General features: G+C 35.7%; 2 protein-coding genes across 2 annotated transcripts; one reads left to right on the top strand and one right to left on the bottom strand.

Moving 5' to 3' along the window:
* Positions 1 to 6042: 6042 nt before the first annotated feature.
* On the bottom strand, positions 6043 to 6774 carry LOC113780429 (DNA damage-repair/toleration protein DRT100-like). Its single transcript, XM_027326232.1, has one exon. The coding sequence runs from the start codon at positions 6772 to 6774 to the stop codon at positions 6043 to 6045; it is 732 nt and encodes a 243-aa protein (XP_027182033.1).
* A 1009-nt stretch (positions 6775 to 7783) lies between these two features.
* Positions 7784 to 9847, top strand: LOC113780430. Its single transcript, XM_027326233.1, has one exon. It carries the CDS (start codon positions 7784 to 7786, stop codon positions 9845 to 9847), a length of 2064 nt encoding a protein of 687 aa, XP_027182034.1.
* The last annotated feature ends 6193 nt before the right edge of the window (positions 9848 to 16040 follow it).

The following is a 16040-nucleotide window of genomic DNA, read 5'->3' on the forward strand; positions in this document are numbered from 1 at the left end:
GTTCATAGAGCCCACACAACCATTTTTCCAACATAAACAAGCTACCCACATGCATGCAAGAGCTTGGATGTGCACTAGAACTTCCATAAATCAAGTTTTCAAGGTTTGATCGTTCATTACCTCACTTGATGAGCAAAACAGAAATTTTCGTCCCCTCCTTAGCCCAAGAAAATCGTGGAAAGCAGCCCCCTTTTGTAGCTTAAGATGATCACTAAGTGTTTAGTGAAGTGTGGTTAAATTTGGAGGTGAAATGGTGAAGGATTTAGGCAAGATTTGATGAAGAAAATGGAAGAGTTTCTTGGTTCCATTTTGTTCTTGATGGCCGGCTGTTTTAAGCAAGGAAAAGAAGAGATATGCTAATGGTAAGCTTCCGTGAGAAGCTTTAAAATTTGTGGTCAAAAGTTGATTCAAAAGTCAACTAGGAATAGTGCGTGTACGCGCGTGTTTCGTGCTCGATTCCTCTCGGGTTTGTTTCACTTGTGCACTAAACCTCTAATGCACTTGTATTCATACTATTATTATTCACTCTTAATGGTCTAAAAATAATGGTCTTAAATCCCTCAATTTAATCGCGCGCGTAAAAACGCGTACTTCCGATTTTTGCGCGATAAAGCGAAATTTCCAAGAAATTCTTATAACAATAGCTTCACTAATTAATACTTGAATACTTAAGTATAAAATTACCTATTTTAAGACTAATGTACAAGTCTCCAATTTTTCAAGTTTATTGTATCCTCGAATCGATTTTTATTTCCAAACGCGCATTCATTATTCTTACTTAACGAGCTTCCAAAAATTAAATTTTGAAACGAGTTACTTTAAAAATATAATTGAGTTATAGACCCATGTAATTAGGTCTAAAGAGCATAGAAAATAATATTCGGAGTAAATGGCCAAGTAAATAATTAAATAAACTAGAAATAGGAAATTTAAATAAGTAAATTTTGCGAGTCCTCACATGAGTCTAGGATTAACTTCTCAAGTTTCCAATTTGTCGTGCGGTACGACTTTCGAGAAATTATCGACGTACGCGTAATAAAAACTTTATTTAAATTAATCACATCTAATCTCTCAATTAACTCTTCTTAGTCCACTATTGCTCATCCTTAAATCTCCAAGGTAATTACACTTTCGAATCGAAGTTTCCCTCGAAAAACGTATACTCGTTATTCCTTACTAAACGAGTTTTCGAAAAGTAAATTTTTCTAACGGAACGTTTTAAAACATAAGGAAGACATTGATCCATACAAATGGACTTAAATGGTTGAAATAAATTATTTGAGGTAAATGGGTAAATAAATAATTAATTAAGCCGGTAAAATAACGTTAAAATAAGTAAAATTTCAGGTCCTCACATCCTTCTCTCCTTAAAAGGAATTTAGTCCTCAAAATTCACACTTAGGACAATATCGCTCCCTTAATGGTTAAATCTACTAGATCAATCGCTAACTTACGTCTTCCAACCCATACCTCACAATTTCTATTCATCCTACTAGCAATCAAACCTTAGTTTTTCCCCAATAGGCATTTCAACTTCCAAGTCATATGACAACTTAATCAGTTTCATGTCTACCTCATATAGGTAATGTCTTCACTTCTTTAATGCAAATAATATAGCCAGTAACTCCAAATCATGAATTGTCTACTTTCTCTCGTGATATTTAACTTTCTAAAGTCATATACCATCATCTTATCATGTATTATTAATATACATTCTAAACCATCCTTTGAAGCATCTGTATAAATCACAAAGCTACCTTCTCCGCTCAGTAAGGCTAACACAAGTGCATCGGTTAAACATTTTTTTTTTTACTTTCAAAATTCTTCCTCACATTTAGAATCCCAAATAACTTGCCAATTCTTACACTCTTAGAAAATTCCTTGATAAACCGAAGGTAATATTCGGCTAACTCTAAGAACTCCAAATTTTGGTAGAATTTTCTGGTCGTTTTCTCTTAAACAGCTTCCACTTTAGCCGAGTCAATAACAATTCCTTCCTTAGATATTGTATAACCTAGAAAGGCTATTTCTTTCAATCGAATTCACATTTATTGAACTTAACGAAAACTGGTGCCCTCTCGAGATTTGTAAAACTATCATCAGGTGTTTTTCATGATCTTCTCAAACCTTAGAGTATACCGATATTTCATCAATAAATGCCACCACAAATTAATTCAAATATGATTGAAAATTCTGATGCATTAAGGCCATAATTGTTGTTAGTGCATGAGTTAACCTAAAGGGGCATAACTGAATATTCAAAATGTCCCCATCTTGAATTGGGAGTGGTCTTAAACACATCAGTTCCTAGGATCCTCAACCGGTGATAGCTCTACTTTAAATTCAACTTGAATAATACCACGGCTGTGACAGCCCTACCTTCCCCTAAGGCGAATCAAAGGGTTCGGCAGACCGCCTGCCCAACTCTCGCCAGGACTCAGTCATTCACCTCAGATAAAATCGAAACAAAACCACAAGGCAAAGTATAATAACGATTCCAAGCTTAGAACATATACTTAGACATTTCTATCTCAAAAGGAATTACAAAATCAAATGTACAAAAGTTCTCAATTCTTCATACATCCAACCCTTGCCAAATGCTAGGGTGAGAATCATTACAAAAGGATCAAAAGAACTAGACTAGGCTAGTCTATACAGAGCTCTCGTCCTTGCTCGCATCTCCTGTTAAGGAAAACAAAACTAACGGAATGAGCTAGAAGCTCAGTGAGGTTCCAAACACACAAAAACAAACAAACAGTTCGATACATTAACCATAGATAGCAAGTAATTCAAGAAACATGACAATATAAAGCGATAATAACATTCATTAAAAGGATACGGGCTCACAGGGAGCCATTCGTTCATTCTCCTTTCATTCTCTTATTCCTCCAATCATTTGAAAATGCATTTCGATAAGTAAAACACCTCATTTGCATTGACATTCGTTCATTCATTTCATTCACCCCCTCGTGGACGTTGGCCAAGCTCCACCCGACAACAAGGTAATACTCGAGTATACCAAACGTTCACCCAGGGTCACTAAATCGCCCGACCGAGTCCGCTTCTGGCTCGAGTCGATCAATAACGAAGGGCAAGGGCCCAGTTCAGCCAAACGGCTTACATTCATGCACAACTAGCATTTAATTATTTAATCATTGAAAATTTCACATTCATTTAGGTCGAGTGCGATAAAGTACACACTCGCCTAAAAAACTCATTTTAAGCAATCATTGAAAACATTTAACATGTTATCATTCGTTCATAACAAGTCATATAATCAAGAACAAGCCACATAGTCAATGAAAATATAACAAACAAGAAACACTCACCTATTTACGCAAAATAACGTCCAAAGTATCCTTTCGGATAACACCCTCAATCACCAAGGAACCCTAATATAATCAAAAGAACACATTATGCTTCAACCATCAAAGATGTAAGTGATTCAAAGAAAATTCGAATACGTACTAGTACAAAGTATAAATATGGTTTTGGTAGTGAAAAGAGTACATTTAAACCAAAGGACATAAATAAAATATTTGTAAAACTTATGCTCACTCGTAAAACTTTAAAATCTCCATTTGAGTCGAAGTGACAAAGAAAACGTATTTCTATTAATCGAAAATTTCATTTTTCCAAGGGTACAAGTGTCGACCGAATTCTAACTTATATACCTTGATAAAAGAAGACGCAAATACCCTAGATGGTTCACGTGGTATTCGCTCTCAAGCCTCACTCAAGTCACAAGTATATCTACCTAGTTCTTGAGCGTAAATTTGGGCAGCACGCCCTTTGTATTTACCCATTTTCCAGCCATTTATGGCTTCATTCTTTTCCTCAATCAATCCCAAAGTCATACACAAAATCATCTCATTTCAATAGCCATTCCATAGGCTCCAAGTCATTCAAGTACAAAATCAAGCTAGGAACATGTGCGGAAATGAAGGTTGAGTCAAGAAACAAAAGACAGATTTGACATTGTTTTGCGTAACGGACACAACTAAGGCTACGCTTATTGGATTGGGGTGAAATTTATACTATTTCGAAGCTAAGACAAAGGCCTACAACTTTGATGAAGATCACTCAGTCCATTTTGTAGTGTATCTAAGTCAAAATTGCCATTTACAGAACCAGAATCTCACATTCGGGCTAGTTAACCGCACTATGCGTAAACAACCATAACTCAGGCTACCGAAGCCCAAATGAGGTGATACTAGGGGCATTGGAAAGCTAAGACATAACACTACAACATTCATGTTTTGGCTAAATGCTAATTCAGTACACATCAGGGTGAACAGACACAGTTAGTGTTGTGAAATATCAAAATTGTCCATTGGACTAAACCTATGAGAGTCAGGGGTATTTTTATCTTTTAATAGGATACGTTGCTCCGATTGAGCTGAAATTTTGTAGGAAACTATAAAATATCATTCTCTACAACTTTCATGTTTTATGCTAAGCCTAATTCGGCCTCTAACATAATGAACTGGAATCAGGCAGAACTGAAGCTACAATTTCCAGAAATCTGGAATTTTGTTATATTCAAGCTATAATTCACATTTTTACCTTAAAACTACCACTACTTTCTCCTTTACAAGATGATATACCATATATATACATCATATAAGACCTAACCCACAAGAAATATAAGTGAATCAATAAAAACCCTAACTCAAAACCCATCGCTCCAATCATCAAAACCATTTGAAACAAGCATCACAAGCACAATTCTAACATTAATACCCAACTTAATCATGATTAATGGAGAAAGAAAGGTTGATCAGCCATTATACCTCAAGACAAGAGCTTGCAAGAAGGATCCTCCACTTCTCCTTGAAATTTTTTGGTTCCTCAAGCTTCCCAAGCTTCCAAACTAGTGATTAATCGGTTTAGTTTTTCTTGTTTGCACTCAAAAGGTTGGATTCAAAGTTGAAAATTGAAAACTCTCTTCACTCTTTTGCCTCTCCTTGCTCTCGGCCAAAACAGAAAAAAAATGGTGAAGAATGAACTCAAATGAAAGATAAGAAGGTAAGACATTGGCTTGGTCAAGGAATCATAGGTGGCCAACACTTGTCACCACACTACAAAAAATTATTTCTTTCGTGACAAATTTTTCATGACAACTAACCTATTCGTTAGAAAAACCATGCTTTTTTATGACAACCCGTCAAGCAAATGTCCTTAAAAAGGCGCTGCTACTTTAAATGTGTTTTTCGTATTTATTTCATTGTCTAAAGTTACTTTCCCCACGTTAATTCGTCAGGAAAAGTTTTCATTCTCCCTCCATTTTTTTCCCACCAGATTTTTTCCCCTTTTGGACCGAAAAGGAATTTAGGAGGACATCTTGTCCTTATGACATAGACACCGGGAAACAAGAAGCACTTTTCCCATTTTCATTACTTTTGGAACAACAACAACAAAGTAACACTTTCTCCAAATCTGTAGTTTGTCTTTATCTCCAACAACAAAGAACAACAACCGAACTTGTCTTCATCTCTTTCAACAAGAGAGACAACACGATGGTCTAAGGTGATGTAAAAATCAAATAATCCTTCAATTTTGTCTTGAATCAGCTCCCTTTCTCCAAATCCCCCTTCAATTTTGTCCTTAATTGGTTCCATTTTTTATTTTTATAGTGGGTATTTTATTCATCTCTCCCTTTCTCTGTTCGTCAAAACCTAGGATAGGTTTTTGTTCCTTTTTTTTGGTAGTTATAATGCTGTTTTCTGGTACAATAGCTGCAAGTCTTTCTGTAAGTTTTGTTACTTTGCTATTTAACAGAAAAGTTACAATTTTTAGTTTACCCGTTTGATGAAAGATCTTTTTTTTTTAAAGAGAAAAGAACTTTCTTGATTTGAATTAATAGGAGCAAGTACTAAGTTCTTTGAGTAAAGATTCTATCGTGAGATACAGAAGAATGTGTAGCTTGACTGGTATTTAAGAAACAACTGAAATTGATTGTTGATGCAAGGCTAACATGGCTTGAGCAATTGTATCATCCTCATTGATCGAGTCAGCATTGTGTTGGCCCATCCTTTCCTATCACTTCTTTCCCTTACAAGGTGGCAAGGGCCTGCCACATAAACACAGATTATGGGCATAAGTTACTGGAGGAAAGATGTTCAATGGTCTTCCTTGTGGGATCTCACCGCATAATCTGTTGGCCCTGAAGCTTGCGTGTCTCAGCGCTTCAATCTGTAGCAAGCTGTCAGGGATTTTCCCGGAAAGTGTGTTGATGGACAAATCCAACCACTGCAACTTGAGCAACAATCCTAAACTGGTTGGGATTGTGCCTCCTATTTGGTTCCTTGAAATGTCCAATCGTTCAACCTTAGCAAGGTTGGAGATTGAATTGGGAATGTAACCTGTAAGTTTGTTGCTTGCTATGTTGAGCACTTTCAGGTTCAAGCTATTGTTGAATTCAGAAATGGTACCTGAAATTTGATTGTTTGAAATATCAACTACCTCCAGAAACTTGCTTGTCTTGTTGCTTAGAATACTTGATAGAGAACCGTAGAGTTGGTTTGAATGGAGGTTAATTGATGAAAGTCCATCTGGCAATTTGATTGCAGATACATCAGACTTCAGTTGGTTGTTTGAAAGCTTGGCCTGTTCCAAGGTTGTCACCCTTGTGAAAAATTTTGAAATACCTTCAGTGAAATAGTTATCTGACAGGTCCAAAGAGCTTAATGAGTCAGGGGTTGTGAAATTTGGGAGAGTCCCTCGAAGCTTGCAGCCAGCTAAATAAATGTTGGAAAGTTCCCGACTTCTCATATCCTATGTTCTAACACCGTGGGTAGACTAATTAGCAATTTACAAACTTGCTGAATTTCTTTTCTTTTGTTTCTTTACATTCTTTTCTGGTTTAGTTAGCTCTCATAATTGTCTTGCAATTTCAATCAACATGTGAATGGCCTTTATGTCAAAGAATAATGTGTATATTTTATCTTGTACCATCTTTTGCTCATTTCACGATTTTAGTTATATACATTGCCAATCTTTACTCCATAAGTTGATGTGTGTTTTGCCATCCCCCTCCTTCATCTTTTTTTGTCTAGAAAGGGATTGGTTCGAATAGAAGATCAATGGGATAGTTACAATTCTAATCAAGCTTTAGGAAGGTAATTTTGTTTTTTTTATGTTACTAAAAAAGTTTTTGATTGTTGTCGGTTATGTATGATGATTTTCTTAAAATATCTAATTTCACATTTCTTCATATTCAGCTGAGCAAACCTGCATTCTCACTACTTTGATAGATAAGAAACGGTACAACCTGAGAAAAGATTGCATAATTTGAGGTATGTGGTTATTTGGTAGCTTACCATAAAGAATGAAAAGTGTTTATCATGACTGCTAGTTTCGGACAAATTATGTTATGGTTTACATCCTTATTTGTGTAAATCAAGTTATGGGTTATGATGTTTAATGTTTTCTTATGTACTATACAAGAGCATATACAATTAAACAATAGGAGAATAGTACAATCAGGAATGTGTTTTTAGTTTTATTGAGTAGTATACCATTTGGTGTAATCAGTGAATAATCTAATGTGTTTTCAGTTTTATTGAGTAGTATAGCATTTGATGTAATCAGTGAATAATCTAAGTAGCTTGGAATTCATAACTAAGCCATTAAAAGTAGGTGAATTGTGAATAATTCTATGTCTTTTTGCCTCCTTTATCTTTTTATAGCTAGAAATTGTCTTTCCTCCTTTTTGAATTATTCATTTTGACAATGCCTTGAGTTTAGTAAGTTAAGACTTTTCTTCTTCTAGGCATCGAAAATGGATAAGAGCTGGATAAATGATCCAAATATTTTGTCAAGTCATTATAAGTCTGGTCTTAAGAATTTTATTGAATTTGCTAAGACCAATGGTATGGGATTGGATGGAAAATTATTTTGTCCCTGTAGGAGATGTAGGAATTCAAAGAGAAAAAGCATTTCTCAAGTTGAATCAGATTTGTCAGAAAAAGGCTTTTGTATGTATTATAAAAATTGGGTCTTCCATGGGGAACCATTTTCTGCACACTCTTATATGTCAAGTGGAAAGAACAATAACCTTGACGAGGATGGTGTTGGAGGTGAGACAGATTTCATCAATGAAATAGTATATAATGACTTTGATATGAATGAAAATGGTGAATCTGATGAGTTACCTGATTTATTGGATGAGATAAGAAATGCACATGAATCAGGGACATCGAGTGAATGGGATTCAAAAAATTTTGACAAATTGTTAAATGATGCACAAAGAGAATTATACCCGGGATGCAAAAAATACTCCCTGCTGCGTTTCATTGTTTCCTTTCTCCATATCAAAGTGATGAACCATGTGACTAACAAGGCATTTGACATGATGCTAGAATTTTTAAAAGATGTGTTACCAGAAGGAGAAATACTTCCATCTAGTTTTTATGGGGCCATGAAAATTTTATCTGGTATAGGTTTGGGGTATCAAAAAATTGATGTCTGCAAATTTGATTGTGCATTGTTTTGGAAAGAAAATGAAAAGATGGACAAGTGCCCTATTTGTAAAGAATCACGATGGAAAGTCAATAATGGCAAGAAAAAAAAAGTTCCAAACAAGGTGATGTGGTACTTTCCATTAAAAGCTAGGTTGCAAAGACTTTTTATGTCTTCTAAAACTACTGAAGACATGAGATGGCATGAGGAGAAATGGGTTAAAGAGGAAGGTATCATGAGACATCCGGCTGATTCTATTGCTTGGAAGGATTTTGATAAGAAATATCCTGATTTTACTAAAGATTCTCGAAATGTAAGACTTGGATTGGCCACGGACAGATTCAATCCATTTGGTAACATGAGCAACTCATATAGCATGTGGCTAGTTATTCTTGTACCTTACAATTTGCCTGCATATAAGTTTATGAGAAAGGAATTTCTTATACTATCACTTCTTATTCCTGGTCCACGTGCCCCTGGAAAGGAGTTAGATGTGTTCTTAAGGCCAACAATAGATGATTTGAAAGATTTATTTCATGGAATCAGCACTTATGATGCATATAGTGGACAAAACTTTCAAATGCGTGCAGCAATTTTATGGACTATATCAGATTTCCTTGCATATGGCTATTTGTCTGGATGGAGCACCAGTGGGTATAAAGCATGTCCATGTTGTCTTGATGATACTGCTTCACAAAGACTAAGAGGCAAAATATGTTTCATAGGACATCGTCGCTTTTTGAACCATGACCACCGTTGGCGAAAGCAAAAAGCTCATTTTGATGGAACTATTGAAACGCGCTCCAAGCCAAAGGAATTTTCCGGAGAACAGGTTTTAAGACATTTAAATTCCTTGGCTGGTGTCTTTGGTGAGTTTGGTAAGAACCCAGTTACTCGGAAAAAAGGAGTTGATAAAATTCAGGGTAATTGGAGGAAAAAAAGTATATTTTTTGAGTTACCATATTGGGAAAAACTCTCCATGAGACATTGTCTGGATGTGATGCATATCCTTAAAAATACATGTGAAAGTTTAGTTGCAACATTGTTGAACATTCCTGATAAGACAAAAGATACTAATAAATCTCGTGATGATCTACTTAACATGGGAATAAGGCACGAACTACACTTACATGATGATGGTACAAGGAAAACAAAGCCTCCAGCCTTGTATGTGATGTCTTCAAGTGAGAGAAAAGGATTTTGTGATTTTTTGAGTTCAATTAAGTTTCCTGATGGGTATGCTGCCAACATTTCCAAGTGTGTCAAAGATGGTAAACTAATGGGACTTAAAACACATGACTACCATGTCCTCTTGCAACGACTTATTCCAGCGGGCATTCGTGGGTATTTGTGCAAAGAAGTCAATGAGGCAATTTTTGAGTAAAGTGAGTTTTTTCGAGATTTGTGTTCTAAAACCCTTAAGATGGATGACTTGGAAAGGTTGGAGAAAAATGCTCCATTAATATTATGTAAGTTGGAAAAAATCTTTCCCCCTGCCTTCTTTGACATTATGATCCATTTGATTGTTCACTTGCCAAAGGAAGCAAAACTTGGTGGGCCAGTACATCCTAGGTGGATGTTTCCATTTGAAAGGTACTTCTTCCTTATTTGTTTGACTACAAATTTTGTTATTTTACTTAACATTCTGTTTTGGATAGAAAATTAACTCATGCTTTTGAAAAGGTATCTTGGATCCCTTAAAAAGTATGTCCGTAATCGTGCTCGTCCTGAAGGCTCGATTGCAGAAGGATATATTGCAAATGAGTGCCTAACATTCATGTCCAAATATCTCCATGGCATTGAAACAAAATTCACCCGCAAGAGACGCAACTATGACTATAATCAGGATAAGGCAGAGGAGCTGGTGGTTTTCTCACTAAGTGTTTGCCCATTTGGACTTGTTACACCTCCTACTAAATTATCTCAAGTTGAACTAGATGTGGCTCATAAATTTATATTGAATAACTGTGATGAAATAGAAGAGTACAGAATGTAAGTGCAATATGTATTTCAATTTTATATTTTCGATATTACTTCTTGTGGTTTATTTTACTTTATATTGGTAATACAATCTGAATTTCAGTAAGCATAAAGAGATGCTGCAAAGGATTCATCCTGAAAATGTTGATAGCAGACATGAAGATCAATTCACAGAGTGGTTCAAAGATCATGTAAGTTATACATATTATAAAAATAAGTTTATTAGTTATTGAAAACTGACTAATAGAGACTCGTTTTCTATTTTATAGATAAATCAGTTACACATTGATAAATCATTGGATGTTTCTGAAGAGCTGTGGGCATTAGCAAATGGTCCTATACCTTTCATGACAAAGCATTACTCAGGATGCATTGTAAATGAAGTTCGTTTCCACACAAGAGATCGGGATGATTGCCGTACAACACAGAATAGTGGCTTAGTTGTTGAGGGTGACCATAAAGGAAAACACATTGACTTTTATGGCTTTGTTAAGGCTGTGGTTGAGCTGACCTTTTTTCATGCATACAAGGTAGTCTTGCTTCAATGTGAATGGTATAACACAGGTAGCACAAACACAATAAAGAGTGATAGGCACTTTGTGACCATCGATATTAGATCACGTTGGTATCAAAATGATCCATTTGTTTTACCAAATCAAGTCCAGCAAGTCTTCTATATTGGTGATACAAAGTTGGGGAGACATTGGCGAATTGTACAACGTGTTCAACATAGGCATTTGTGGAACCTACCAGATTTGGAAGAGAACGATGGAGATGTGCTCAATGCAGATACAAGTTTTTTAGATGAATTATTGCAGCAAAATGAAACAAGAACTGTTCTGCCTATTGTCGAAGATGATGAACTAGGCCTCTTAAGCAGACAAGGTGTTGAAATTGAAGTTGTTCTGGAGAATCCTTTGCATACTTCCACTGGTGAAGAAGAGTATGGTGAAGAAGACAATGTTTTTAAAGAAGATGGCATGCTTATTGAATCTTCTGATAGTGATGAAACCATTGACATGGATATAGATTTAGATAGTGCTTAAGAAATAGCATAGAAGTGCCAAGTGAAAAGGTTTTTGGCATTGGAGAAGAAAGTGTTACTTTTTGTGGTTTTACCCAATATTGATCAAATTGATATCTTTTTCATGGTTTTAACTCTTTGTTAAGTTTTTGGTATAACTTAAATTTTGATCTCTGTTTATAATTTGACATCAAAATTTTACTAATTTGACTCCTTTTTTATCATATACTTTGTTATTGCAGATGGCACCTTCCGGGAAACGGTTGAAGAGAAACTGCCCACCCAATACCAACTTGCAATCTGAACAACCACCAACTTCAAACTCAACTTTGGAGCATCAATCAGCTACCACAGGTGATGATATCCAGATTAATTCAAATAATAGTAATCCTACTCAAGCATTGGCGAATGGTAAGTGAAAATGCTGAATAATGATTTACTTATTACCATTCAATGTATGCATCCTTTTTGTGATAATTCATAATAAGCATCAACTAGAATGTTTAACATTTGTTCTCAGAACAAAGAAAGCAAAAAAAAGGCAGGGGCCCAACCACGGGAAAAGTTATCGAGAAGATGATACGAGCTAATGTAAATGCCATTCAGTACTAAGATGTGTACATATATAATATTACTGTCTATTCAAGATTTTTTTTTTATAATCAGTTTCCTAGAATTTCAATTGGGGTATACCTGAATGATGCTTCATTTGTTAATATTAGGGAGGCAAGCCATTGGAAATTGTCTTTCCTGAAGGATGTTGCAAACCAATCAAGTATGCTGCTCAACTTGCTAGTGGTATAGGTTATGTTGTAAGGCACCTCTCTTCACTGAAGGACATACGCACATATGATGACATACCAAATGAGAAAAAACAGAACCTATATGGTGGCTTGATGGTACCAGATTACACCGTTGTCTTTTATAATGACATTTAGTGTGTTAATATTTATTTTGCTGACTTGACCAATTCTAAAAATGATCTATTTCTTAATGGTAATTTATAGGGATGGTTTGACTTCAAAGATTGGGAAACTGATCCTAATGTGGAAAAGTATGTGGATGACATGCTTCAGAATAGCTATAGGCAGTGGAGGAATACTATGCACATAGATTATAAGATGTTGAAGGCAACTGGAAAAGATCCACTTACCTCATGTCCTTATGACTGGATTGAGCAAGATGAGTGGAAAAGTATGTGTGATTGGTTCAAAGATCCTATATTCAAGGTGATTGGTTCTAGTTTTGTTTACTTGCATGATCTTAATTCTTTTGTTGCCTTTTATGTTTTGTCTAACTATCTTTTTGGTATTTAATAGAAAAAATCAGAAGCCAATACAAAGAACCGTGCCATGTTACCCTATCCGCACACTGGCGGTTCAAAATCAAATCATGTTCGAGCACAAGAGATGGTATATTACTGATTTTTTATTTCCATTTTGGCTTATATTTATACTAGGAAGAAAACTAGAGCTAACTCGTGATCTTTTATGCTATAAAATAGGTTCCACCAAGTGCAATTGATGCCTGGACTGCTGCTCACATAAAAAAGGATGGCCAATTTGTGAATAATACTGCAAAATCTCTCGATGTAATTTTCACTATAGTCGGCTGATTCTAGTAACTTTGTTTTTTATTAGTAACAGGACATTTACATATATATTATACATTTAATGACTCTTTGAGTTATGTGAATCTAATATGTACAGGATGAGTTAAAAGAAGAGAGAAGGCAATGCATCGAGAATGGAGAAATTGTCAATGAAGTTAAAATTATGGAAAATGTCCTAGGAAAGAGGGCTGGTCGTGCCAAAGGGTTGGGTATGGGGGTCATACCACCCCAATCTTCTCGCAAACCCGAATCTTCAGCTAATAGAGCACTATTTGAAGAACTAAAACAGTGCAAGGAGAAGATTCAATGCTATGAGGAGCGAATTCAAGCACAAGATACCCAAATCCAAAATCTTGTACAAAGCCAGCAAGGGATACAGGAAATGCTGCAAGAATTCCTCATTTGGAAACAGAAGCAGTGTGGAGGTTCTTCCTAGTAATGGTGAGTTTGTAGATCTTTATTCGAAACAAATATATTTATGTGCAGTTACTTACTATTGTGGAACAACTTGGTTACTTCAGCATAGTAATTATTCTTGTATTGCTTGTCCTCATGATTAGGTGGTCCTTAAGCAATTTGTAGTGATCATCCATGCATCATAACAAAAATACATCTTTTCCATGCCATTCTATTGTTTCTCTGATTTCAGATTTTTCTTGGTTTTATTGTACAGGTTTGGGATGAACGTTTGGGACTGCTTTTGGCTTTTGGCTTTTGAGTTTGGGATAAACTCAACATTATGGACTGCTTTTGGCTTTTGGACTGCTTTTAGCTCATACTGAAGAATTCCTCTATTTTGATATCATCCATCTCTAGTATTTTGTTGACCATGGAATTGAAGTCCATCTTTTGATTTTAGCACATGTTAGGTATATGGCAGTTATCTAGGGAGAAATAGCAATATTTATATTGGTTTCAAATCATGGAATGTAATGATATGTTCATGTTTGACATGGTTAACTTTTGTGGTTTGACATATTATGGTTGCCTACTAATGAAATTTGTGAAGTTTTGGTTGATATTTTGCTTGCATACTTTTATATTTTGATTGGGTGGAGTGTTTTAGTAGATGATATTATTACTTTGTTGTCACTAAAATTGCTAGGCTTAAAAATGCTACATGGTGAAATTAGAAACTAATATATTATAGTAATGCAGCTGTCGTCAGGAAAAATGACATTGAATTGTCATTAAAGTACGTCCAGCAAGTTTCAATGCATGACTTTTCTTGACAATCGAAAATTTAGTGACAAAGTTTAGGGTCTTTCCTGACAAAGGTTCGTCAAGAATATGAGGACTTTTCCTGACGACCGAATCGTCACGATTACCTTTCTTGATGACACGTCACAGAAAATGGAACTTTTCCTGACGAGAAATCCACTAGTTGTCAGGAAAACCTTTTGCCGACGGCGTATAGGTGACCAATCTTCTCTGACGACATGAGCGTCACGAAAACTTTTCCTGACAACATACGCAACTTTTCTTGACAAAGATTGTTGTCACTAGAAATATTTTTTTTTGTAGTGCCACCAAAACCAACTAAAATTTTGTTTTCTTTTCCTTGCATTTTGGGTCAAATATTTAGGCTATAGGGCTGAGGATGAGGGAGATATTTTTGCAACAATATCAAGGATATGTGGTGGTAGGAAAGTGGTAGTCAAGTGGGGTGTTCAATCGGTAGTGAGGGATACCGCCGGTTCGAGCCAATTTTCCTTAAATCGCGTATACTAAGGTTTGAACTTAGAATTCACTAACTTATTATTATCACTTCTATTCACACACTTAATATCATCTAAAACTCCCACTTAATCACCAAATTTGATCCCCATTCTGTACCGGATAATCACACGATGGATAGGCGTAAAAATCCTAATTCGCGCTAACTTAAAACCAAAGGAAAAACCCTTACTTCCTAGGTTCATTTGCACTTATTGTGGGATGATTAGATCGTAGGGCTATTCTAAAGTAATAATTTCCGAATAATTTCCAAATAGAAGGGAATTTTTAAGGAATATATAAGGAATTTGCAAGTCCTCACAACGGCCCCTTGCCATTAATCAAAATTCTCGTTTATGTGAGGCGACGGAGTATTTATTCTTAATAGTCACATCGTTCAAGTCTCGACGGTCTATATACGTAGTCTCAAACTTCCATTCCAAATATGATATCTGGTCCCTTAATCATTAGACTCATTAAATCTATCAAATATTTCCTTTCACTAACCCAAATCTCACAACTTTAATATATCAATTTGGCAATCAAATATTGGTTCCCAATTTCAACACTAAGTTCTCAATTTGGTCCCGATCCCCGGTCTCCTCCAGACCCCGGGGTGGTCTATATTCTCAAGTACAATCTCGACCATGTCTACTACCGTTCATGTCTCACCATTAATCTAAATGTGTGTGGACAAAGTTTAAATATACATATAAGTCATGAAATTAAAGCAAAGTACATCTCCATACGTTATAGAAAATCATAATAGTTGCATCCAGTTGGAAGAGGTTTATCAAATCATTTCAAAAGGAAAAGAAAAACAACAAGATCATAACCGAAAGTGCCAAATTGTTAAGATACACAACAACAAAAGGGCTTTTCCCTTTTTACAAAAGATTACCACCACAAAAGGCCAGTCTAGACTAGGTAGAACTACAACCCTTATTCCTCGAGTGGAGTCAAACCCATCCCCACTCGTATTACTGTCATTACTTTGATCTCTTCTCATAGCCATTAGCATTAATTACCCCCTTCTGGCCCTCGATTGCTTTGCAGTAGATCTAGTAGACTGTCTAGTATTTCCTCTTTTTATTAGGGATACTAGGGCAACTTGCAATCTGATGTTCGGCACTACCACAATACAAGCACTTTACCGATTTCTTCCAACATTCATTCTCTGTGTGGTTGGGCTTATCGCAAAATTCACATGTCACACGAGATGTCACAGCATGGCCATCTTGAGAA

This window comes from Coffea eugenioides, chromosome 8, assembly GCF_003713205.1.
Source record: "Coffea eugenioides isolate CCC68of chromosome 8, Ceug_1.0, whole genome shotgun sequence".
NCBI classification, from domain to species: domain Eukaryota; kingdom Viridiplantae; phylum Streptophyta; class Magnoliopsida; order Gentianales; family Rubiaceae; genus Coffea; species Coffea eugenioides.